The following is a 24,153-nucleotide window of genomic DNA, read 5'->3' on the forward strand; positions in this document are numbered from 1 at the left end:
TCTGGGTCTTTAATCAATATAAAATCACAAATACATAGACAGAGTATAGCAAATGTCTCTTTCTGGTCTCCGGGCAACACACCTACAGCAGAGTGAAGGACAGACTGGTGACTCTCCCTACAATGTACCAGATGAAGACATACAGAAAAAGGATGTTATTTAGAACTTTAACCCACAGATATATTTGACTTGCTGTTGTTGGACAGGAAACCCCATTACTATTCAGAACTGGAGCAGATCATGATCCACCCAGGGGTATCCACTGGCCCTGCAGTTATCTGAGACACTAGGACAGCCCCACCCTCCTGCTTGTGACCTGAGACTCCAGCTCACAGACTACTTCCTGCCTCCTTGTGAAGCAGCTATACAGTTGGGATGTTGCTCCTGAGTGGATTCACCTTATCCTGTCTCTGGGTTTGTAAGTAGACATTTTCATGTGCAAGAGGCAATGAAGTCATCCTTATTTCCATTTCTTCAAATGATGTTTTGTTTGTTCATGAGATTTTCTTTTGCTTGCAGTTGGGCTTGGGCAGTTGGAACAAACTGAAATATCAGTCACCAGAGCAATGGATAAGAGTGCCCAAATATCCTGTAAGGTTTCTCTTCAAGACTTTAGCAAAGTAGATATACATTGGTACCGGCAGAAACCAAATCAACAGTTTGAGTATCTAATATATGTCAGGACGAACTATAATGAACGCCCCTTAGAAGGAGTAAACAAGAAAATGGAAGCAAGTAAAGATGTTCAAACTTCTACTTCAATTTTGAAAGTAAATTTCTTGAAGAAAAAAGATGAAGGCATCTACTACTGTGCTCTCTGGATTGAGCACAACATTAGAGTTTCTATAACAGCCTGCATAAGAACCATCTCCTATCTGTGACAACCCACATCCTTCCTGGGGATCACAACTGTTTAGCTGAGGGGCCACCTGAGTTTTGAGCTTCTAGGCAACATCTGGGGTTCTATTTCCCCAGTGAGGTCCTGTGGACTATAGTCTAAAGGCAGGATGGCCCCACACTATATCCTACTCGGTATCTGAGAGTTATTCAAATACAGAATGGAGAGCTTGCAGCATGATCTGGTCTTTTGTTAATTTCATTGCACAAAGGTTTGCAGGAAAAGAATGGCTTAGAATTATGTCAGGATAGTGCTAAATGTAAACAGAGACATTCATCCCACAGGGATATATTCTGCTATAGATTCCTAGTTCCTTCACAAGCAGTGGAGATTTTCAGAGATGGAGAGATCTGTCTTTAGTTACAATCTGTATTTGAAAGTGAAGAAAACTAGTGGCCACTACACCTGTAAGTACATAATCAGCTCATTGAGGGATATTAGAGATCAAAGTAGGATTTTTGGGAGGCAGCTCAATGTGACAAATGTTAGTCTACACCTTTGGACTCGTGGTTGGGTCAAAGCAAGCTGTGATCCTGTACTTTGGTGATCTGCCAAGAAAATAATGAAAAGAAAGAACAAGAGAGCCAAGAAATGCAGTAGGTCACAGAACAAAACAGAAAACCAAACAAACGGAATGCTACAGTGAGTGGGTTGGTTAAAAAGGTAGGATTCGGGATGAGCTAAATAAGAGAGTAAGTAGGGTGGTGAGTGTGAACACAGTGTGTTAGATACATGTATAAATTTCTCAAGCAATAAGTTAACAAAAAGGAAAAAATCTCCCTGCATCTCAAAAAACAACAATGTAAGAAACAGTGGTTGACAATTAATGTTTATTCTGAGTTTAGTGGTGGGATGATTGAGTACATCCAAGGAACAGTGTTACAAAAGTATAAAAATAAAAGTATAAAAGTATAAAAATAAAAATTTCCTCTCCCATGTCCTTAAAAATCTACTTTCTGTGTACTGAAGTTCCAAGGGGAAAACCATCTGCCTAGAACCTCCATGGTGTTGAAGAATTGGTATGTTGTGGTTTGAGTCCCAACTACCCTGGACTATTGTTGGTCACCTAATTGTTAATTGTCCTTGTTAGTGTTTGAGCAGCATCCTTGTAACTAACAAATAAATCCTTGGAATATATTGACAGACCACTAGCTGCCACCATCCCAAAGGCTAAGCATGCTATGATATATTATCTGCTGTCTATGGTAGAGATGTCCCCACTTTGCTATAACCCATATACTTAATATTTTCACCAAAGTAATTGAAAAGTGCCTTGGTTTATGAACTTATTTTGTTCCATTACCACAAAACTTACTTAAACTGCTGCATGTTTGAACACAGCATCTATGAGCATCTCAATCAGTGTTCCTAGGCAATGGTCATTTATATCTCCCTCTGAAATCATTTGTCTCTTGTTCCCATTGAAGTCAGAGCTATGTTTTACAAAGATACTTCAAAAATTATGGAGAAAAATTCTGATTTCAAAAAGTATACTTGGTAGGTGCTGTTCTAATCACAACATTTGGAAGCCCAAGGCAAGAAGAGCAAGGCACCGAGGACAGTAACAGTGTGAGGCACTAGTCCAGAACAGGATGGGAAGGGCAGGGGAAAGCAAAGTAGAAGAAAGTGTTTTTGATGTTCCTCATGTAATTAGTGTTAATAGTAGATATACTTATAATGTGTGCCTTTCCATAATTTTTGTAAATTTTCTTCTATGATTTTATTGAAGACATTTCTGCATTGATAACCTGTAATTCTCCTCCATTTTCTATACATATTATTTGTAGACTCGTTCTTTTCTTCAAGTCCCAAGGCCTCACATGTTGCATTCATAAGGTTAATATTTATTATTTTCTTTAACTTAATGATTCAATTTTTCTACCTTGACTTCAAGCCCTGATATTCTGTTCTCCACAAGATTATGCTATTGATGAGACTTTCCATTTATCTTTTTATTTGACTTACCGAATTTTCCAGTTCAAGCATTAGTTTTTCTTCCCTGTCTCTCTCACTTTGTTCAATTTTATTTTCAGATTAAGAATTGTCTTCATTATTTCATTCAGTTGTTTGTTTGTATTCTCTTAGAATTCATCCAGGAGTTTATTCTTTTTTTAAAAAATTTCTATGTAGCCCTAACTGTCCTGGAACTTGCTTTGTAGACCAATCTGGCCTTGAACTCACAAAAATGCACCTTCTTCTGCCTCCCAATTACTTGGATCAAAAGCATGCACCATTGTGACCAGTTCAGGAGTTTACTCTTATCCTCTTTGAATCTATTTGAGAGTTAATTCATGTTCTCTTTGAATTCTCAGAACATAATTTTAAAACCATTTTCCTGGAGTTTTGTCTAAATTGCTCTTGCTAGGGACTGCTTGTTTGGTAACTGGAGGAGATATAGCCTTGCTTTTCATGTTTGATTATTTTGGAGGCTGGGTTCTCCTTGAGTTGTCAGGGAAATAATGGAGTGCCATGGTTGTCAGGGGTGTTGTCTTTAGGACTTGGAGAGCAAGCAGTGTCCTATGGTGGGAGGGTTTGGGGTACCAGAGGTGGGTGGTGTGATCTTTTACCTGAAAAATGGGCAGGTATTCTGGAGGGTTCTGTACATCTTGATGGTGTTGGGATGGCAAGAGTTGGCTAAGGTATGCTCAATTTATTTTTATCTTTTCCTATTTCCCAATGCCTACTAAATCAATATGTGTTACATACACATTCCCTGATGTTGTCTGTATGGCTTTGGTTAAATTACATATCTTTGATTAATTTCCCTAATTTGCAATGGGGAACACAATATTAACCTTAATAAACTATTGAAAAGTCTCTTCAAATAATACACATAAAGTTTTTGTAACGCCTGTACTAATACATTATTCAATAATTGAAGCTTTAGACTGATGTTCTGGATTATTAGCACATATTAGTGCATGTAAGTATTTAGAAAACTAATTTATATGGCTCTAGCTAAAATATACAGGTTTGTTTTTAATGCATATTAAAACAGTACAGGGACATATTATGTCTTTTTTTTTGGTTTTTCGAGACAGGGTTTCTCTGTATTGTTTTGGAGGCTGTCGGTCCAGCCTGGCCTCAAACTCACAGAGATCCGCCTGCCTCTGCCTCCCGAGTGCTGGGATTAAAGGCGTGTGCCACCACTGCCCAGCCATATTATGTCATCTTTAACTTGGCCATTTAATGGCAACACTTAACAGCAAAACAAAGCCTGAAGCAAGTTTCTTTGGCTGGGTGGTCAGAAGTCTAAAGTTAGGATGGACGCAAATTCTCCCTGCAGCCTATTACCAAATATTCCAGGTGAAGTGTACTCACCAGAGCATCAGTGTTAGTAGAAAAGTGTTGCCCAAGAGAAATTTCAAATGTAGACCTCAGGGACTATCTAATTTCTATCTATCTCTTAACTACCATTTAGATATCCACTCAGTACCTATCATTTATATATTTATCTATGTCATCTATTATCTACCACCTACCTATCATCAATCTTTCATCTGTCAATCATCTATCTACTATGCATAATCTATATATCTACTATCTATAATCTGTCTACTTTCCGTCTGTCTATCTATCATCTAACATTTGCCTATATGTATCCATTACTTAACATCTTATTTCGGTGTTATCTCAATTGCCTCCAGCATCTCTCTTTTACCTCTCTCGCCATCCATACCTCTCTTCTATCTTCTGTAGCACATCTTGATGAATACAAAATTTCCCTTTCGCTACTCTGTATGTTTTAGCTAAAAAATGAATAACTATGAATAGGGTAAAAGTAGAAGGTGTTCATTCACAGCAGTGTGTGTAATCTACAGCAATATGATCACTAAAATAACTATAATCAAGCTTAAGACTCTGTAAAATGTTGTATCTACGAGGAGTGTTTAATATTCACAAGGCTCTGAAATTCTTTATGGTTGTGAAATTCTCATCTTATTCTGTACTGTGTATAATAAGACAAATTTTCCCATGCGATTATTATAATCATACACTGTTACAAATCTCTTAAAATAATATGGAAAAATACAAACATCAGTTTCTTAAAATGATGTCAAAGAGAGTTGTCTTTGAAGCATGCAATGGATAAAAGGTGAGGGGCAACTGCCACTACCAAGGGAAAAGTAGCTCTGTTACTGAAACATGTGCATAACAATGAGGTCTTCTGGTATTTAATAGTTCCTTTGCAATAGGAACATGATAAAATGACCTGGTCCATTCCTCTAGTGCTAGGGCTCCACCTTAATCCACCATAGTTGTGGCCCTATTCACTGTCTCTGCTGTCAATTGCAACTATCATTGGAAATGCCAACCCCTTGAGTTTTTCCTTCTGACTTTGCCTTGGGTTTGTAAGTTGATTTTGTTTCCTTCTTCCCTTTCATTATTTTTGTATTTGGGAATAAACATTATTTAAACATCTCTAATTTCTCCTTCTCACTTTTCAGCTAGAGATTTCAAACTTACAGTATCTGAGGATCAGCTGTCCTTTGCCTAAAGGCCAAACAAGATGGTGTACATAAGTTACAAGCTATCTGGGTCCTCCATCCAGAACACCATTGTGCTCTGGTACCAACTGAAAGAAGGGGAGGCCTGAAACGAATCTTCTATGGCTCAGACAGGACTTATAAGTCAGACAAACCCAACTCCTCCTTGGAAACAGCTGAAAAGAATGATGGCACCTTCAACCTGATAATCAACATTGCTATCACAGCAGATGAAGCCACATACTATTGTACCTGCTGGGATCTCACGGTGTCTCATTATCTGAAGGAACCTGTAAGAAAACCTTCCTATCCCTGCTCCTCAGCTACACTCACAGTCCCTTGACCACTGAGGATCCTCAGTGCTTGCAGTAATAGGTTCACAGGTGTTGGGTCTGGGTAGGTCCTTGGGACTCATTTAGCTCAAAGCTGTCACTGCAAATGAGGAAACTGCAGCCAAAGAGGGTCTGGAACTAGTGACCTACAAAGGTGGCTGCACTAGTATTTAATTCTCAGTGCCTCTTGCCTCTTCTTACCTCTCTTATGATCAGTGCTGAGCCAAGTTTCTTTTTGAAACTATTTTGATTAGCTTTAATTCTCAACTTGGCGCAAGTCAGAATCCCTTGGAGAGTCTGAATGAAAAATTTTTGTTGGTTTGTGATGGCACCTAAATGAAGCCAGTCTGTGAAAGCATATGCATTTTCTCTGTCTTGCACATGTCAGTGTGTGTGTGTGTGTGTGTGTGTGTGTGTGTGTGTGTGTGTGTGTGCATGCATACACTTGTTTTTCTCATAGAAGACTCCAATTAGTTAGGGACTAGAAGTCATTAAAAGTCATCAACATTTCTAGAAGATGAACTGATGTGAACTCAATGCAAATCTATTATTTGTCTCAAATGCCAGTTGGGGGCTGGACAGGTGGCTTAGCAGCAAGAGTGCTTTCTGTTCTAGCAGGGTCTCGGTTTAGCTCCCAGCACCCACACAAAGGCTCACAACTGCCTGTAACTCCAGGTCCATGGGATCCAGCTCCTCTTCTGGCTTCTGCTGGCACTAAGCATGCGTGTGATATACAAACATATATTCAGGCAAAATACATATGTAAAACTAAATTTTTAAGCATTTACATTTAAAACTATATTCGGAACTTAATTTTTTTTCTATAATCTTGTCCTCTCGTCTGGGTTGGTGGCTGAGAGAGGGCTATTGATGGACATTCCGATCACCTACAGTCTTTAGGGACAGAGTTTATGTCTGCTCATGTAACTTAGGCCTGGACTGTTGGGTCTAGGAAGGACATGGTGGCCAGTCAAGGCCTGGCTTCACCTGTACTTCAGGGCATTTCTGGCTATTCCTCTCCTTCTGAGGTGAGTTTTGGGAGAGCACAGAAATGCCTTCAAATTTATTTTCAGAATTTCAGAGCACTGGATTTAGTTTCCACTTTCTAGAATAAACAAGGGATTTATAATTCCATGAGAGACAGATTTGTATAATTTTATTTTATTCTTTGAAAGGGAATAGGAAGTCGTCAGAAAAAGCCATTTCCTAGTTGCCACCACCCTGATAATAAATCATCAGGCAAGAGGTCATGTGGCTTCTTAGAACATGGAGGGCTTGGCTCACCATCCTTAAACTTTCCTTGGTTGCTCCATTTCCCTTGCCATTGCTAGAGAGCTTTCTCCCCTAAGAAACTCCCAAATTACTGAAGGTGTGGCCTTGGTATTTCTGTGAGTAGAGACACATTTAATAAATTATCTTAGCAGTTTCAGCAAGACTAAACATCTCGGAATTAAAAAAAGAGACTTAATTCTCAGAATATGTTTCCTGTAACTTAGGAAAGCTCTTGGTTTGTGGCCTGGCCCGGCCCTCCTTCTGTTTTTAACCTTCCCATTGTCTGTTGATATTTTACAGTAACTGCTGCCTCAGACAAGAGAACAGTTTGTCAAATCAGTTTGCGAGGAAACTTACAAATTATTGGATGATACAAAACTTTCCGGGGGAATCCAGGTCAACTTTCTAAGAGTTCCTAAATGGCTCATCGTACTGAAGGCCAAGAGAGGCTTCACATTTTTGTAGAAGGTCTGAGCAATGTGACTGACAGGTTCATGGACCAAGATATTTTCAAAAGGGACAAAGCTCATAGTAATTCCCTCAGGTAAGGAAGTTGTTGCATTGTTATCTTAGTAGTGAATAACCAGTGAAATTTTTTTCTTATTTTTAGAAAAAACAATTGTGATTAACTTCAGTTATGAGTTACTGGACATAGAAATGAAGAGAAATGAAGCTACTTTGTAAGCAATTTCTTCCTTTCTTGTCAGTAAGCAAACTGAAATCCTGCATTTAAAATGCATACACAGGGGGTAGAAGTTAGAATTCTGTGAGGACTGTGCTTATGCTATTCACCAATATTACTAATATTACCAATACTACACCAAGTTCCTTTTCTGTAGAAGGTCTTTTAAAGAGGGTCTCCTCAAAGTGTAATTGTATTAGTTTCTTTTCTACATATTTGGGGGATTACAATATATTCCTTTCTTCAGAAAATTGAAAGATCTTTATTCCTGCTTATGATTATATACCTAAGTACCCTGAAAACATTAATTCTCACAGAAAATTCTAAAGATGTCAATACAGCCCTCTCATTTGCCTGAAACCTTAGGGTAATGTGAGGACAGACAGAATCTACGGCAGTAAGACATATGGAGGCTGCTTAAAGACTGCCCAATTTAATGAAATATATATGTTCCATGGGGCCTTTGATTCCTGGGTCCATGCAAAGACTCTCCATGGCTCTGCATCTGCATTGGACCATGTATTCTCTCAGCTGCTAAACAGGTTGCTCAGAATGTTAGAGATAAAAAGAGTAGCCATGACATAAACTCTGCATGAAAGAGCTCCCCTCCTCAAGGTTAGATACTGTGATAGGCCTCATTATACCTTGGACTATGGCTTCCAGAAAGTCAGGAGGGCCTAGGTTCCTGGAATCCTTTCCACTATTAATTTGTGTAATAGCTATTGCTTTTAAAATCCAAATTTAGGATGAGCCTTTTAAATACAAAACCATATAAGATCTGAAACACTTGTGAGTCTAAGAATGTTGTGAACGATACTTGAAATGTGGACCAAGAAAAATGAGAGGGTGTGGCTACAAATCATCGCATTAAAGAGAAAAATAGCATGAGAAAAGAATTGAAAACTAGACATTATGTTAAGGAGCGTGTGTGCCTTCGGTCATTACTCCACATCTTTACACAGACCTTTATCTCCTTTCACAGGGGAAACACCGGGGCTGAGGTACTTGATTTTCCATTACAGAACACACAATGGCGGCAAATAACCATGTACTGCAACATCACAAGCATTGTCAGGTTTTAAGTTCAGAATATTTCCTGCTCTGTGGCTTGACCTTTTACATGGACACTTTCATTGCCACTTGATTTTAAACATTCATAATTTGTATGAAGCATCACAAGAATGAAACGCTTCTGTTGTGGAGCCAAACTTTCTTCTCTCCACAAAAAATGAAGGAGATAATTCTGAATATGTGTTTATTAAATGATTATGGTATGGTTCTTGGGTTATTTATATAATGTGACCTGACAGTATGACAAGACTTACTTTTATTTCTGTTTTGGCATCAAATTTCTGGAAATATTGAAAAGGAAAGAGGTAAGTTGTATTAAATGCACTCCTTGGTTGCATAACTCACAGCTGCCTGGACTCTCAGGATGAGACAACTATAGACATAAACACAAGTTAGCGTGTTCTAATGTACAGTGCAGAATTCAAATTCAGTGTCCTAGAAACTGTCAAGGAATCTTTAAGTCGAAAGGATATTTTCCAATCAAAGACTAGCTTGTGAGGTCATCATTAATAATTCACACCTTGGGGCTGGAAATAGCAGCTGGTGGTAGAATTATTGCCTAGCATGCCAGAGGCTTGGTCCCAGAGAAAAGTATGAATATACTCTGTGAGATAGCGCAAGTCTTTTCTCAGTTGGAATTGGATCTTAGTAAGAAATCCTGTTATAATCCATCTAGAAGCCAATCATTTAATTCATCTGAATCACCAAATGCCTAAAATATTATTTAATATCTATTTGCTAAATGTTCAAATTCATGAATACTATTACTGGTACATCAAAAGTTAAGAAATATTTTAAAAGTCTAATTACATTCTAGGCTAAGAGCTGATTAATACATGAAAACTGTTTAAGGGAACAGATTTCTTCTTATAGTTTTTAAGGTTCCTATTGATCATAGCAGAATTGCTAAGATACATAAATAAGCAAAAATAATGCTACTGTCATTCATGGTCGTTATTCTGTAAAATTTCCATTAGATCATTTATCTGGTATACTTTAATTATATTAGCAAAATCAGGGTAGAATAGATTCATGATACTGGATTTGACTGGTTTTGCTTGGTACTGTGTCATGAAGAGTCTACCCAACTGTTCTTAAAATTATTCATATTTTCTTTTTGCCATTTTTATTTTTTATTTCATTTTATATTCAAACCACAGTTCTCCCTCCCACACCCCCTTCTCACCCCTCTCCTCACCACCTCCCACCCTTCATGGCACCCCTATCAGCCCACCCCCAGTCCTCATCTTCTCACGGGTAAGGGCTCCCATGAGGAGTCAACATATTCTGGCACTATAGGCTGGGAACAGGGACAGGCTCCTCTCCCATGCCTTAAGGCTGAGCAAGGCATCCCATAGTTTGCGTGTACCATGAGGATAATGGCATCCCTCTTAGTGGGTATTTTAAGAATTATTTGAAACTAAAAAAGAAATTATTTAACTCCTTCCCTGAGACTGGTAGATAATTAAATATTAACTTCCGTATATGATCTCAGTAATGCATATGTTTGGGTCACACCAAACACAAATCTCACACTAGAACTGTTAGGGTTTGCATCATGCTTTTTCCTTCTAAAACAAATACTCCATGATTCCAAAAGTCATTTCAATTTAACATGCGTCTTGTAGATGGTGAAGCTGAGGTGACCTTTATTTCCCAGTAGCTAAATATAGAAAAAAAGTTTTCCACTCTAATTTGAATAAACTTAAAGAGATAACAGATACTTCAGTCAAACTAGCACATAGAAATCATATTTCTTAACTTAAATTTAAACAAAGTTAAAATGTCTATCGATACCAGCATCAGTTAAAGAATGCTTCTGAGCCCTTACATCTCATCAGAGTGATTCCAGACTTCACCCGACTTACACATCTACACACAGCAACCATCTTCTTCCTGAGTGTCCATTTTGTGGTATCATGATGATTTTATGTGCCAAGGCAATTATCTAATCGCACAACAAAAGAAAAGCATCTCTGCATTTAATATTTTTGTCAATATATGTGTGAAACAAGCATTAACTGTAGAAGTTACTGTCTCATGTGATAATTACTAAATACATGTTAACTGTGTTTTCATTTTTCCCTTTTATAATCTTAATTTTTGGTTGTATCATGAGCACTATATTTACATCATTCCTTCCTTTCCTCCCACTAACACCACTAACGTCTTCTTCCAACTCTCTCAAGTTTATGGCCTCCTATTAGTATTCTTACACACACACGCACACACACACACTCTCTCTCTCACACACACACACACACACAATGAATTTGTAACTACAACATGCTGAATTCCTTTTTGTTGCTTGTGTGTATATGATTAGAGCCGACTACTTGAGATTAGATAACCTATCAGAGACCCTAATTCTCCCTCTCGGCAGCCATTAATTGCATGTAGTCTTTCATCCAGGAAGAGCGACATTGTAAGATTTCTTCCAGCATGTCATTTGATGGTATTTTTTTCCAGTTTTTGTTCAGGTAACTATATTCTTGAGGCTTCCTAGGTGAAGCTTCCCTTTCACATAGGGAAGACACTCCCAGCAGATATCCTGGTCCTCTGACTTTTACAATCTTCTACTCTTTCTTCCATGATATGCCCTGAGTCTCACATATATGAAATGCAACAATGCACTTAACAGTCAATTGTTCTCTGCATTTTGACCAGTTGTGGCTTTCTGTAATGGTTTTACATCTGCTGAAAAGGGAAAATTCTTTACCACATCAAGCTGTGTGCATTAAGGATAGGCATTTGGAATGCAGTTAGAGATTATACTGGTTTAGGGAAGTGGCAGTAGTAGACTCTCCCAGGGTTGACAACCTTACCAGCCAAGCTGTTTTACAGTATTAGGCACACATTCTTTCCATTTGAGAAACCTTTAAATCCAATTAGATGGTTGTTGGTTTCCCCTAATATATGCTTGCAATTACTGCCCCTTTAAGGATATCTTGCCATCTGGTCATTGTAGTTCATAGGTCATCAATTACTTTTCTGCCTTGGCAGCTTGCATACCTCCTTCTGGTACTATGAGAGATAATCCTCAGGAAGGAGGCTTCCAGGTCAAATCCACTTCAATTCCTCCATGTCCTATATTTAAAGTATGGTCTATTTAGCAATAGGGTCTTATTTGCAAATTCTTAGAGGAAACCAAAGGCAATGTAAATAACCTATATTGTTTTGAGGGTCTCTTGGACTCTAATCAAAAACCAAAATGAATTTTCCTGCGGTTGGCTCTGGGGGTTTTGTGAAATAGCCTATAGATGAGGAGAAGCCTAAGTACCCTAAGTCAGTCTCTCTCTCTCTCTCTCTCTCTCTCTCTCTCTCTCTCTCTCTCTCTCTCTCTCTCTCTCTCTCTCTCTCTCTCTCTCTCTCTCTCTCTCTCTCTCTCTCTCTCTCTCTCTCTCTCTCTCTCTCTCTCTCTGTCTTTGTCTCTCTCTCAATCTTAAGTAAATATGATTCCCTATGGCTTTTCAAACCTCTTTAGTGTTATATATCCTCCCTTCCTCCTACAGTTTGCTTTCCCTTCTCCTTCCCCACTTAAAATGCTCCCTCAAACATCAAGTGCTCTGAGTTGCTGAGTGATCTCTGCAGTCCCTGACTGTTTTTAGAGGGGTTTCTTTATATATTCTGTATATTAACTCTCTGTAAGATGTATAGCTGGCAAAGATTCTCTTCCACTTTGTGGGTTTCTTCATCTCTCTTTCTCTTTCTCTCTCTCTCTCTCTCTCTCTCTCTCTCTCTCTCTCTCTCTCTCTCTCTCTCTCTCTCTCTCTCTTTGGTTTTATGAGACAGGGTTTCTCTGTATTGTTTTGGAGGCTGTCGGTCCAGCCTGGCCTCGAACTCACAGAGATCCGCCTGCCTCTGCCTCCCGAGTGCTGGGATTAAAGGTGTGTGCCACCACCTCCCGGCGGGTTTCTTCATCTCTTAATTGATTATTTCCTCTTCTGTACAGAAGCTTTCTAGTTTTATGAGTTCCTGTTATGAATTCCACTCCAAAGTTAGCATTAACTGAGTCCATATAAATCTGATATATTCTCTAAATTGTGCTTTGGTTCAGAAAGACAGAAGAGAATCTTTTCACACGTTGGATGCACAAAGTGTACATGCACAGTTACCCCTATATCACAAGAAACGATTTAGTAAAGAAAGCCTCAGTCTATGTTCTCTCATTTTAGATCTGCTTAAATGCAGCCAGTAGCATCTAGTCATAAAGCCAGGACTGCCAAACATATCTACCACATCCTCCAACAATCACACCATAAGGTAGAAAGAGAAACAGCTATACCATAGGAACTGTGGATTGATTGTTTTCAATGCCTGTTTCTAAAATCCTTTTAAGAACTGAGACAATATCCATAAGGAGACATCCAGCTAAGAAACAACAGAAGAACGAAAAGGAAAAGTTGTTGTGGCTACCTAAAATTTTATGATAAAAAATAACAGAAAATATAGTGAAACACATACCTTTAATTAGTTGATAAAAAGAAGCAAATTATATTTTAAAATCCAAAATAAATTTACGTAAGGATTTCAGTGCATGAGACCTTCAGAAGGAAAGCAAAGCAGAGCAGGCACTGTCCTCCATCCACTGAGAGACTTGTACATGAACCGATGACACTGTCAATGTGTCAGTGCTGTGAACCTTTGACAGTTAGAGCCATGCAAACTGGGAACCCTCAGAAGATAGGATATGGTATGGTAGTTGGCACTTAGGGACCTATGATGGCTGTGCAGTCTGGCCATCTGCTATTCTTATAGTCAGCCTGCATTGAGACTAAGCCAGCAGTTTCAAGCTCCTTTTTGGAACAAGCTGGCTAGAATCTGTTTTCAGCTGTTCTTTATGGGAAAAGAGATGACTTCCATGTGCCATGCTGCTGACTTGGAGTGGAACGATTCTTCTAGATTTCCATGAGCAAGTACAAAAAAAATCCTCTAGTAGTTACGATGATAATAACAGTGACCTTTTATGTTTCTGTAGGATTGCCATCAAGTTGCTTCTCCAAATACTTTGTTTTTTTTTGTTTGTTTGTTTTACTTTGGTTTATCTTCCTGGTAGTGAAGTTAAACCAATTCACACTAATAATAGGATAAAGAGCTGAAGCCTCTAACCTTGGATGTCAAAGATGGATCAAGCGTCTCTTAAATAAGATAAATTTATATTAAAATAAGTTGGAGAAACACACTTCTATTTTATCTTAGTAATGCTTCAACTTTAAATGAAACAAAAATTAAAGTTTTTTCTAAAGCTAAACAAAATGTGTAAGTGTATAACTCTGTAAGATTAACATAAAAACATTAAATATTGTTAAAAGAAGTTGTTTTATAGCCCCCAAATTATAGACACTGTAAATCATTTGAAAGGAAAACTTTTAAAGCGGTCCAGTTCACAAGCGTAGAATGGTTTAGATGTGGAAATAAGATGCTGTGGCATGACAGAGAAACAGTAGTATCTACAGAATTGGGCAGAGACCCACAGACATATTTAATGTGTGCTATTGTACTTTGGAGGAATTGGCCATTAAAACAGGCAACTCAACTTGTGACATCTCGTATGTGATATGATATAAAAGGAGTACATTTGAGAATCAGCTAAATAGAGAGTGGGGTAACTGAATTGCAAATGCATGGGGGAGAGACTTAGTTAGACAATCTAAGAGACAAAGGGAGAGAGCACTAGCCATTAGTGAAGTGTAGATCCCAGTTCTCAGAGACATCATATAGTCATTCCCAGGACTCTTTCATCCATCCTAAAAGTGTGATCTAATCTGAGAAAACACAGGAGATATAACAAAGAATCCATGCTGACCTGTGGAGCAACAAAAGACAGATTTAATTAGGCCCCTCAAGTAAACAGCTGACTTCTGAAAGTCATGCAAAACCCTTTATTAATTGTGCAACTCTAAAGTGGGGACAATAGTATATCTCTACAACCTAAGTGGACACAAATCTACAGTGGGCACTAACTTAGTCTCAACTTGTCTTCCCAGCACACTGCACCAGATTGTGTCAAATCCATTTAATAATTGAGTCTCCCTAATAATTCTCTTCTTATGTTTTATATTTCCTGACAGACAAGCACTTTGATTCAGACATTTCTCCCAAGCCCACCATCTTTCTCCCTTCTGTTGCTGAAACAAATCTCCATAAGGCTGGGACATATCTTTGTCTCCTTGAGAAATTCTTCCCTGATGTTATACATGTATATTGGAAAGAAAAGGATGGTGATAAGATTCTGGAATCTAAAGAAGGAAATACCATGAAGACCGATGATACATACATGAAGTTAAGTTGGCTGACTGTGACTGAAGATTCAATGGATAAACAGTACAGGTGTATTGTCAAACATGAAAACAATCAGAGAGGAGTTGACAAAGAAATTCTGTTTCCTCCTATTGATAAAGGTATACATATGGTAATGTAAGTGTGTTTCAAGAAAACATATGTAAAAGGGAATGATCCCATTGTTATAATGTATATTGATAAAATGAATCTTTTTAAAATCTTACTATATATATATGTATATATATATATATATATTGTAAACACAGAACCATGCTGTTCTGTCTCAGAGAATATTATAGGGAAAATAGCAAAATATTTGCTTTTAATTTACTTGGATTCAGTTATACTATATAAAATATGAAGATCATGTCTTATTTTCTAGGATTGCTTCACGCATTAAGTGAAACAACATCCCTGAAAGGCATCTAGCCATTCAGTGCTAGATGTTGAAGTTACCATTTCCACTTTTGCTGACTGTGCTTGATTCAGACACAAGAACAATAGACACCTTTCAGAAATGTTCAACCATGTAAAATAAGCAAAATTGCCTAATTCAATTTCAATGCACTAAATTTTGTCTACAGTAAGTTTTTAACTGACAAGCTAGTGCTCCTATGAAAATTTATATTCAACAACAACCAAAAAATTAGAACTATTCAGCCACTGAAGATTTATGGCAACCTTGAGGTTTTCTGATTTTTGTTTTACATGTCACTGTTACACAGCATTCACAATTTAAGTGTGGATGAGGCTAACACATACATTTCTGTTTTCCATGGTGAGTTCATTTCTTGTTTCTGTAAATGCAGTCACTTGGGTAGACATTTTCTATGTCACCTGTATGCCAGATACAAGTGAGATGTGGACGAATAGTTTCGATGAGCTAGTGACCCAATGGCTGCAATGAATAGCTTTTATTCTGTTCCTCATCATTTAGAATCATGTATTATTCAGGAGCCATGACCTAGATACTTCCAGCCAGCAGAAGACTGAGTGGGAAAAGACAGGTTGTAACTGGACCAGTAGGTAACTCTCCATGTGGGTGTGTTCTCATTCTTAGTCTTGAAAACTTTCCTAAGGACCCAGAATGACAGAGAAAGAGAATCCTTTTATTTTCTCCCATGTGGTTGACAAACACTTTTGATCTGTGGAAAAATATACAAATGCCAAAACATGGGGACATCTTTGGTATGTCCTCAGTAAGTCTTGCTCCTCTGGAATACGTTGTTTCAGTAGTGGCCAGTGATGTCTGTAAAGTTTCCTACCTTTACCTAGAGTTTTCATGAAGAGAAAATGAAGTAACAGCAATGAAGGAAGTTGCTGTTTGCAACAGCATAGCAAATCATTATAAGAGAGACCCAATATTCAATTTCCAGCTTACAGAGGCAAGACAAATACACAAAGTTAAAAATCGTGTCTCATGGCAGGAAAGCAATCAAGGCATTTCTTGTAACAGCATTCACCAAAGAATTTCTAATGCTGCCTCTGGGAAGATGTTTCATTTCATATGGTTTGTCTTGATAAAATAACTTAATGCCATGATTATGAAAGGACATGAAGCTGAATGCTAAGACTGCAATTACCTTTGTCTGAGGGAGTTTAGAAACACATAGATTGTATTATTAGTAAGCCTATTCTTTTGTACTTCAATCAATTCATGGTGATGATGCTTTTCATTTATCTTTTAGATAATAAAGTCCCCTAAATGATTAAAAATAGACTTTAGAGCTATTAAGGCAGATCTTGAAACAGAAACCAAATGACTGTATGTATATTTTCACCAAATACACACTCAAATCCATTTTAATGCACACAGAACATGTCCTTCAATAACATTGTGTAGTGAAAGGAAATACATACTTACAAGAACACATTTAGCAGAATAATAACCTCAAAGAACAGGTGTATGCTTCTCCAACACTATAATAATTAAGCACATTATTTTTGCTTTTAAAACACTCATAGGGGTTTCTCTTACCTCAAGCTTCACACAGAAAACTGGAAATATAATTTGGGCTATCTGTCTATCCTCAGAAATAACTACACAGCGTGACACGTCAAGTCAAGGATATGAATGCCCATATGTCAACCAATAGTCTCTCTATTTTTCCATTGAGTTTTCATTTGTACATTGTCTTTTTTGAGGCAAAAGTTTTTCTAGGAAAAGTGGGTCTGGCAGGGAAGTTTTGGGCATTACATTGAGATTATGATAATGGCGCAATCCTTGTGAACTTCAACATGGTCACATGTAGAAACATCATATGAGTGTCACCCACCAAATTACATACAGTGCAACTAATGCTTCTAGGATTGCAAGGGTCATATTTTAATGGCTGTCTTTCTGTTGACATTATAGTTATATGCAAATGTGTACAAATAGGTCTATGTATACTTTCACAAATACATGTATACCTGACCGATGTTTGCTTTCCTTACCTTTAGTTGTCAACACCGTTACTCCTACAGAAGCTTATTTGACAACTGAAAATGGTAAGTTTTAGATTTATTTTCCTCCTCCTAATCATCTTAACATTGGAATCCACCTTGCTTTAGGTAGACAAAAACCTAGAATGACTGAATTTTGCCAGACTGAATGACATTTAAAGCAATCGGTCATTTCCTCGGCATCATATTAACACAGCAAATTAACAAATGAGAGTTCAGTGAGTAGCTCTGAATGACTGCAAAGAAGAACCCCATCACCACATCCATCCATCCATTCACCCATCCATCCAACCATCCAACTATCTCACCACCCATCCATCCACCCAACTATTCACCCAACATTTAATGACTGAGAAAAGTGTGATATCAAGTTATTCTAGTATTGCTTATAAACACTGACAAATAAAACACATCCCAAGTTTGATTCAGATAACCAGACACTTAAAAAGAAAACTACATAGGTTTCTCTTGTCTTTCCCCAGGATATAATAAAGTCACAGTATCCCATAGTTTCTAATAAAATTTTCTTTAATTTTCACTTAAATATAAACGATTTTATATTTTTTCCTGATTTCTTTGAGGACCCACTAATCATTCAAGGTCATTCTGCTGAATCTTCATACATTGCACACTTTTTATAGTTTCTCCTGGTACTTTTATCTAGTTTTGTTCCACTGTGTTTTGATAATATAAAAGGTATTATTTATTTTATTATTTGTTAACACTAGCTTTATTGCCTAAAATGTTATCTGAAATAAAGTTTCATAAGCTTTTAAGAATAAATGTGTATTCTCAATGAGTTAAATATAATATTCTTTAGATGTCTATTAAATCCTTTGGAAGTAGAGTTAAAATTTGAAATTTGTTGATTTTGCAATGTCTAGGTGATCTGTCTATTGTAAGTAACTCACTATTTATTTACTTGGTCTTATCTAGTCTTCATGTCCATTAATGTCTGTTTCACTCAACAGTCGATGAAAATATATGCATAGTTATTATAGCATCTTGATATTGTGATCCTCTTAATCTCTCCCCATCAATTTTGTATTGAAGTCTACTTACCAAGTGCAACTATAGCTACATCTACTTGTTTGGGGCTCCTATTTGCCTGTCAAATGATTTGCATCCTTTCTGTGCCAATCTGTGCATATCTTCACCAGATATAGGGGTCTTGAAAACAACAACATTTTGATCCTGGTTTTTGTTTTGTTTAATTCAACCAGTTGCTTGACATATTTTCATCGGAGACTAAAACCATTTGTGTTTCAGATTATTACTGAAGGAGCTTTGCTGAGTCCTTTCATTTGTGCTTGTTGCTTTTCTGCTTGAAGTAATTGATCTTTTTCCTTCTCTTCTATTTCTATCAGGAACTTTTGTGTGACTGAGCTGTCAGTATCTAGTTCTCCTTTGTTCATATATTTCCCTCATGATATTCCTTGTTTACTGTGCTCTGGTTGATACTGTCTTTCTTCCCTCTTTGGTGTTGGTGTATGTAATTCCAAATTCCTTTTACAATGATGGCTTTGGTGGTCACAAAGTGTTTCATTTTGTGCACTGCTTAAAAGATCTTTGCTTCTCCATTAATTTATCAGATGCTATTTCCTTGGTACAACTGCACACAACATCAGCCGTTTTTTAAGCTCTAAAATTCATCTCTGGGCTAGTTCCTTGCTTTGAGGGTTCCTTTTGCAAACCTCTGAAACCCTGTGACTTGGTATTTTATTTCTGTAGCCTTTCATGGATTCCTTCTATTGTAATTTTTGTATCTTGGGTTTAATGTGCCATGTGGAGGTCTTCTCTGATCTTACATATTTGGGATTCTAAGTACCTCTTGTGTTTGGAAGTCTATATCTTTCACTGGTTTGGCGATGTTCTATAATTTCAATGAGAACATTTTTTAGACATATGGAGTGAATAGTTCATTTTTCCCATTTTAACTTAGCTGTTTCTCCTACTCCATGGTTTCTCGGTTTAATCTCTTGATCATTTACCAGAATTCATGAATTTATGGTCATACTTATTTTTCTTTATTGATATATAAATGTAATATTTTCTCAAACAAGTATTCTATTCTAGATGTTTTTTATTTTGATTGAAAAATACAAATGTTCCACAAGTTTGATGATATTTACAATTTATTTCCCACATATCCTTTGTATTAAATCCATACCATTCATTAAATATTGACCATCTCATTCACAGTTATGAGTTATATAAGCTCGTTGAAATTTATTTTTTAATTTTTAATTAGGATATCTAGACTTCAACTCACTTTAGTGTTACAGGAGAATTAAGCATTATGATGTTTAGGATGCATTTAGTCATCCCCTGGTATAGCAGCAATCACAGAACAGACAGCAGCTCTTATTAACACAAATGCACATGTCCACAAGCATCTCCTCACCAGTAACCAAGCATACAAGTGGGGGATTTAGGGAAATGAGTGACTTACAAAGCTGTGACTGCTTTCCTCTTCTTAGATAGAAATTGGTCCATGTCAGACTACCCCATGCATGATTCTGTTGTTGACTTTAATGTTAGATACATTCATTGTGTGTGACACGACTTATCAGCCTATTTGCACAAGTCTGAAAATCAGCCAGTTTGGACATTTTTCCATTGATCATATCTTTGGTGCATCTTTTTGGCAAATTGTGTGCATGGAGATTTAGATTCAGAAGAAAATCAGGCAATCTGGAATACAGTATTACAGGTGTAGAAAAAATAAGCAATGATATCACAAACTTTGAAATCTTTGTGTGCAAAAACATATCACAACTGTTTTCTATGGCATCTCATAGTAACATCAATTATTCTGGAAATTGCAAGCCTCATATTTTTAAATATAACTTCTCAGGTCTCTGTATCAACACTTCATATGTATTAATTCTCCCCCACACACATACACACACACACACACTTTCAAATAATAAACATCAATAACTAACTAGTACTTTAATTTCTTTCAGCTTTCACAACTATTGATATTAACTCCAGAGAAAATGTTATGAGATGTGAAAATGGTAAGTTTTAATTTATATTTGCCTTTGCCTCTTGAGAAACTGTTTGTTTTCCTTCTATCACCTTATCTTCTGAAAATATTTGGATTAATATTAAAAACAAACAAAAATAATTGCTAAATATAGCAGAAGAGACTGAATGGCATTTTAAATCAATATTCTCTCCATGTCACTAAAAACTATTTCCATCTCAATCTTTATTCACAAAATAGTTGGTTTTTCTGCGATCTTTCCACTAATAGAATGAATTTCACTGGAATTCTCAGTCATTGTATTGTAAAACAAAAAAATAGTTATTTGCTAAGAATAATTAAGAATTAAGATGTTCAAAGTAAGTGTTACATGGCATGGCTGTAATCCAAAAGTGTGTGTGTGTGTGTGTGTGTGAGAGAGAGAGAGCATATTGTACAAGTTTATGTGTGTGTGTATGCACATTCTTGTGAAGTCTAGAGGAAAACCTTGGAGGCTTTCCCTACCTATAAAGGGCAGTGATTTCCAGAATGTACCCAAACCTAGCATTTTTGCATGTGTTATGAGAATCAAAGCAGATTCTTAAATTTTGAAGACAAGCACTTTTATCAATGGATTAATTTTCCAAATAATGACCCTGTCTTAACAAAATCATGTAAGATTTTTGAATACACCTTTTAAGCCTAATTCTTTTCTCACACATGGAGTCACTCATTTAAGTCCTACTGTGGAACTAAATACAATGAATGTGAATCATTTAATACATTGCCTGGTATAGCAATCATTAGTCTACAATCATGAGCTTTCATCATCAATTCTGTTTGATGAGATCTCTCTCTCTCTCTCTCTCTCTCTCTCTCTCTCTCACACACACACACACACACACACACACACAAGCACACCAAATAATGGCCACAGTAACTCACTAGAACTTGTTCTCATTTCTTCTAGCTAATAATGCTACTAATCTTGAAGCTTGCTTGGAAGGAACAAAGGGTGTCTTAGCATCTGCTCACTTTATATCTTATAGAGAACATGACCTCAATCATCTTAACTTTGAATTTATCTAATTTAAAGAAAAGCCTAGAATTGCAGGATAGAGTGGGTGATAGTGTAATTTGACCCATTACTTCCTAGTCATATCAACAATTGGTCTTCATAAGTAAGACTTTGATTAGGATCCACGGAACTTTTTAGTAGGTTTTTCTTGTTGTTTTTTTTTTTGTTTGTTTGTTTGTTTTGTACTAATCGCATTTCCTGGCAACTACAGAGTCCCTTTTAGACAAAAGGCCCTTGATCTGAATTCTGTGTGTATATCTTGTATACTTCTCTTTTTACTCCTCTCATACACTGTGACAGTTTCCTCCATTTTTTCAGATGTGGTCAGTGACCTAATATTAACTCCTGCGGCATGTCACACATCCGGATCTGGGCGCTTCAAACTCAGATCATCAAATGGCAATTGATCACTTACTCAGTTTTGTAATTTCCCTCTAAGTCACAGTGTAAAGCGTTGCCTATAGTGCAATGCCATATGAGTTGGGAAGAGCATGAGCTTCAGACTGCCCCATATCAGACTAGTGGTCCAGTCATTCTAATGATCAGTGTACACATATATGCATGAATGCCTTCCATTCTGTAAGCAAACTTTTCTTCCTTGACAATGGAGAATAATTACCCCAAATTCACAGTTATTGCATTGAGTGCCTAGATATCAAATGCCCAACATAGTTATTATATTTAGTAAGCAGTTATTCTATTTAGTACTAGTTTCTGGTCCCTTCTCCCTACATACGCACCAAAGGAGACTCATATATTTGTTCTAGCGCTGACTGTTCTTCCATATCCTCAATTCCATGAGCTCAGAATCTGAGGTACCACATGAGCAATGAATGTGAACATGGGCAGAGATTACATTTTTATTACTTGAGATCTCTTACACAGAAAAAAATCATGGCCTTGACTCACAAAGTGGTTACTGTGGTTTTCCAATTCCCATCATTGTTTTAATTTTTATGACAGCACATATTTCTTATAAAACTGCAAAATATTTTGGTTCCAGTTACCCATTTTATGCTAATGACAGTCTTGAGAGAGACAGTTGAGAGATTTGGGAAATCTGGACTGATGAGTTCCTTCAGGCTTTCCTGCCCTCTTCTACAATCTCCCATGCACCCTGCTGTGCTACCACTGGATTTCTATGGACAGTGCCTCCTGACACAGCACAGCAGGCTCTGTCTACAAAGCTTTGGATGTTGTTTTGTGTTTGTGCTTATATTTTAATGTCTGAGATGATAATTATACTTGGAAATGTAAACAGAAAGTGACAATTTTTAAAAGTCACTTCTAAGGATTAAGACTTAGGCTGTGGCTTACTCAGTACATATTTGGCAAGCTATTTTTCTGTGCCTTCTGCAAATGGAAATGAAAATAATTCCTCCACCAAAAGCTATTTATTTACTATAAAAATTGAATGTTTCGTGGGCAAAGATGTCAGAATATTGTTTATAATTTGCTTTGTACATGATGGATATTATTTGCTATCATTTAGAAACACTGGAAGTGAAGAATTCTAAATTTATCTCCCACTTAACCTTTAAATGGACCCATCTACCCCAAGTGCAACTTCTCTTTTCAGTAGTGAAAGATTACAAATGCACTTATCAGGGGCTGTTATTAATCTGACTTCCAAGATGATTTTTCTTCCTAGTTCTGGTAAGAGTGGTAGGTGTTCAGATGTCATTCAATGTAGGTCACGAGAAAAAAGTCACCTATCTGTGCTATTCTGTCAAAAGGGCAGATGAAACTAACTGCAGGATTCTTCTTAGATATGCTGCAGCATCAAGTTACAAACACGTCTGCATTCTACGCCTACCTCATCCTGTTCTTGAAGAGTGCCCTCTACTTGGCCTTCGTTACCTTCAGTCTGCTTAGAAGAGCTGTGCCTTGTGATGGTCAAAGATCATAATGGATGATGAAACAGGAGGGTCATGTTATCTTCATCCTTTTACCCCCAATATCTTCTGAGGGTCTAGCTGCTTGTGCTTACTGCTTTGACCTCTCAAGATCACATATGTGGAATTTTGTATCATTACTATCCAAATGTTTTCAAAACAGGGAGGGAACTGATCAACTCCACCCTACAACAAATAGTTGCCCATGAAGTGCTCAGCCATCCTCTTCCATTCCTATCTCATCTTCCATCTCTCCCCAACAGCTCAGAGAATCACAGCCCCAATGCACACAAACTGCAGCTTCTAGTCACCCCCACTTCATGCCCTTGGAGCAGATAATGCCTTAAAAGCCTCTACTTCACATGTTCTGAAGAACCAAACTCTGTGTTTTGTTTTGCAAAATACAATAAAAATCAGTTCTACTTTTGATTATGATGTGTGCTTTTATTTGTGACAGTGATTGAAGGCTCAAGGTGCAAAAGTAACATTACAACCAAGCTATGACACACAATACTTGTTTGTAAAAAGGTCCAAAAGTATATTCCTAAGTCTGTCCTTTAGATGGTGGTTGGGACAATTTTCTGAACAGTGGGTCCTAGGAGCTGCAGCCAAGTGCAAAAGCCCAAATGCCTGTTCACTCAGGGGAAACTGGGCCTGGGTCATTTGGTTTATGTCATTGCTATGGAAGCAGAAAAGGCTCTAGTAGGATGTGAGCTGTGTGATCAACTCTGTGTCAGTGT

The 24,153-nt window shown here is 37.3% G+C and overlaps 1 protein-coding gene across 1 annotated transcript; it reads left to right on the forward strand.

The window, feature by feature from the left end:
* Positions 1 to 1,238: 1,238 nt before the first annotated feature.
* Positions 1,239 to 23,842, forward strand: LOC101835939 (T-cell receptor gamma chain C region 5/10-13). The gene is made up of 6 exons (XM_021228151.1): positions 1,239 to 1,305; positions 7,480 to 7,533; positions 14,814 to 15,143; positions 17,467 to 17,514; positions 20,439 to 20,492; positions 23,288 to 23,842. Exons 1-6 carry the CDS (start codon positions 1,239 to 1,241, stop codon positions 23,425 to 23,427), a joined length of 693 nt encoding a protein of 230 aa, XP_021083810.1. The 3' UTR covers positions 23,428 to 23,842.
* Positions 23,843 to 24,153: the final 311 nt, after the last annotated feature.

Source organism: Mesocricetus auratus, unplaced genomic scaffold, assembly GCF_017639785.1.
Source record: "Mesocricetus auratus isolate SY011 unplaced genomic scaffold, BCM_Maur_2.0 Super-Scaffold_100013, whole genome shotgun sequence".
In the NCBI taxonomy this organism is placed as follows: Eukaryota; Metazoa; Chordata; class Mammalia; order Rodentia; family Cricetidae; genus Mesocricetus; species Mesocricetus auratus.